We start from the raw sequence: 2,266 nt of genomic DNA, 5'->3' as shown, positions 1-2,266 counted from the left end.
ATTTACTATCAACTAGTACTACCTTCTACCACATATACTATCAACTAGTAATATCTTCTACCACATATACTATCAACTAGTAATATCTTCTACCACATTTACTATCAACTAGTTCTACCTTCCACCACTATACTATCAACTAGTAATATCTTCTACCACATATACTGTCAACTAGTACTACCTTCCACCATATTTACTATCAACTAGTTCTACCTTCTACCACATATACTATCAACTAGTACTACCTTCCACCATATTTACTATCAACTAGTTCTACCTTCTACCACATATACTATCAACTAGTAATATCTTCTACCACATATACTATCAACTAGTAATATCTTCTACCACATTTACTATCAACTAGTTCTACCTTCCACCACTATACTATCAACTAGTAATATCTTCTACCACATTTACTATCAACTAGTACTACCTTCCACCACATTTACTATCAACTAGTACTACCTTTCACCATATATACTATCAACTAGTTCTACCTTCCACCACTATACTATCAACTAGTAATATCTTCTACCACATTTACTATCAACTAGTAATATCTTCTACCACATATACTGTCAACTAGTACTACCTTCCACCATATTTACTATCAACTAGTTCTACCTTCTACCACATTTACTATCAACTAGTACTACCTTCCACCACATTTACTATCAATTAGTAATATCTTCTACCACATATACTATCAACTAGTTTTACCTTCCACCACATTTACTATCAACTAGTACTACCTTCCACCACATTTACTATCAACTAGTACTACCTTCCATCACATTTACTATCAACTAGTACTACCTTCCACCACATTTACTATCAACTAGTTTTACCTTCCACCACATTTACTATCAACTAGTACTACCTTCCACCACATTTACTATCAACTAGTACTACCTTCCACCACATTTACTGTCAACTAGTACTTTGCAAAATACATATTTTCTCTCACGCACCCAACATTTGTTGATATTTATTCTACGAATTACGCTTTATGTAAGTTGACAAACGTGTTGTTACTTACCTAAAATTAGAATTTTCTTCGAGCATTTCCAGAGTGCTTCGTTCCGGAGGCGTGAGAACCTTGTCAATGATGTGAATGATGCCATTCTGGCCTTCTTTATCTGCTTTAGTGATCATTGCTGACTCTACCCCCAAAGCCTACATGGAAAGCAGGAAACGAAATCTGTTGTATGACATTTGAATATTAATTCTAAGTACTATAGCATGCTCATTGAAACACGTAGCCATGTGCAATGCAGTTGAGCTTGTATTCACATGCTAGCTTCAGTAGTTTGACTTTCACATGTGAAAGCAATTAATTTTGAAATTAAATGGACACTATTAATAATTACTACTCGCCCAAATCGGGGTAAATCGTATAACACATGCAAATTTACTACCAAACTTGGAGCTCTTCAATTGACGACATATGTAGTGTTAAAAGTTGTATTTTTCTTCAATAATGTTATATATATATATGCCTGTTTACACACAAAAGCATTTTGACTTTTTTTCACGTATACATACATAAGAAGTCTAGGCCCAATGAACAGCTTTGATCGATCAAAATTCTTAAAACACCCAAACAGTTCATTTTTAGCACTTAGCTATAACAGCCAATGTAATTTGTACATTACCATCATCTATAAATTTATACAAAAATAATCCTGAAAGTAAAATCAGAAAGAAAAAGATCCACAAGCGATGTTATTTGCAAGAAATATCTATCGGCTAAATATTTCGTTATTATATATATATATATGTAAAATTAGTTATTTCACTTAAATGATTTTATCCAAAACGGTATGTCTGCGGAATTATAACGCTAGAATCCGGGTTTCGATACTCGTGGTGGGCAGAGCACAGACAGCCCATTGTGTAGCTTTGTGCTTAATTACAAACAAACAAACAATTATCCAAAACAACTTGTTTGGATATTGAAACAGGGTTCAAAATATCGATAGTTTTCAAAATTCTAATAATTTTAAAACTTGAATTTCAAACTAAAAATTAAAGTTCGAAACACTTTGTTATTTTGCTATTTTTTTGTCTACATTTTTGATAGTAATAGTTCTAAGAATTCCGTTTATTTCTGACATGGTATATATATGACAAGTAAAGACAGATATCATGAGTGTGTCGCGAGTGTAATTTTATGCAAACCATTATTAATGTGTAAGATTTCAGAAGGAAAGAAAATACTGTTGTGTCATCGAGATCACATGACTACAGTGGCGCCCTCTAT

General features: G+C 32.9%; 1 protein-coding gene across 1 annotated transcript in view; it reads right to left on the bottom strand.

Annotated features, from left to right (window-relative positions):
* Nucleotides 1–2,266, bottom strand: part of LOC106457418 (transforming growth factor-beta-induced protein ig-h3-like) — a 36,166-nt gene that overhangs the window by 3,247 nt on the left and 30,653 nt on the right. The window contains exon 9 of the mRNA XM_013916832.2: nucleotides 1,043–1,179. Within this exon, the coding sequence (XP_013772286.2) occupies nucleotides 1,043–1,179 (137 nt within the window). The remainder of the gene's footprint in view (nucleotides 1–1,042; nucleotides 1,180–2,266) is intronic.

Source organism: Limulus polyphemus, unplaced genomic scaffold, assembly GCF_000517525.1.
Source record: "Limulus polyphemus unplaced genomic scaffold, Limulus_polyphemus-2.1.2 Scaffold328, whole genome shotgun sequence".
NCBI classification, from domain to species: Eukaryota; Metazoa; Arthropoda; class Merostomata; order Xiphosura; family Limulidae; genus Limulus; species Limulus polyphemus.
This window is presented reverse-complemented; position numbering and strand designations above follow the sequence as displayed.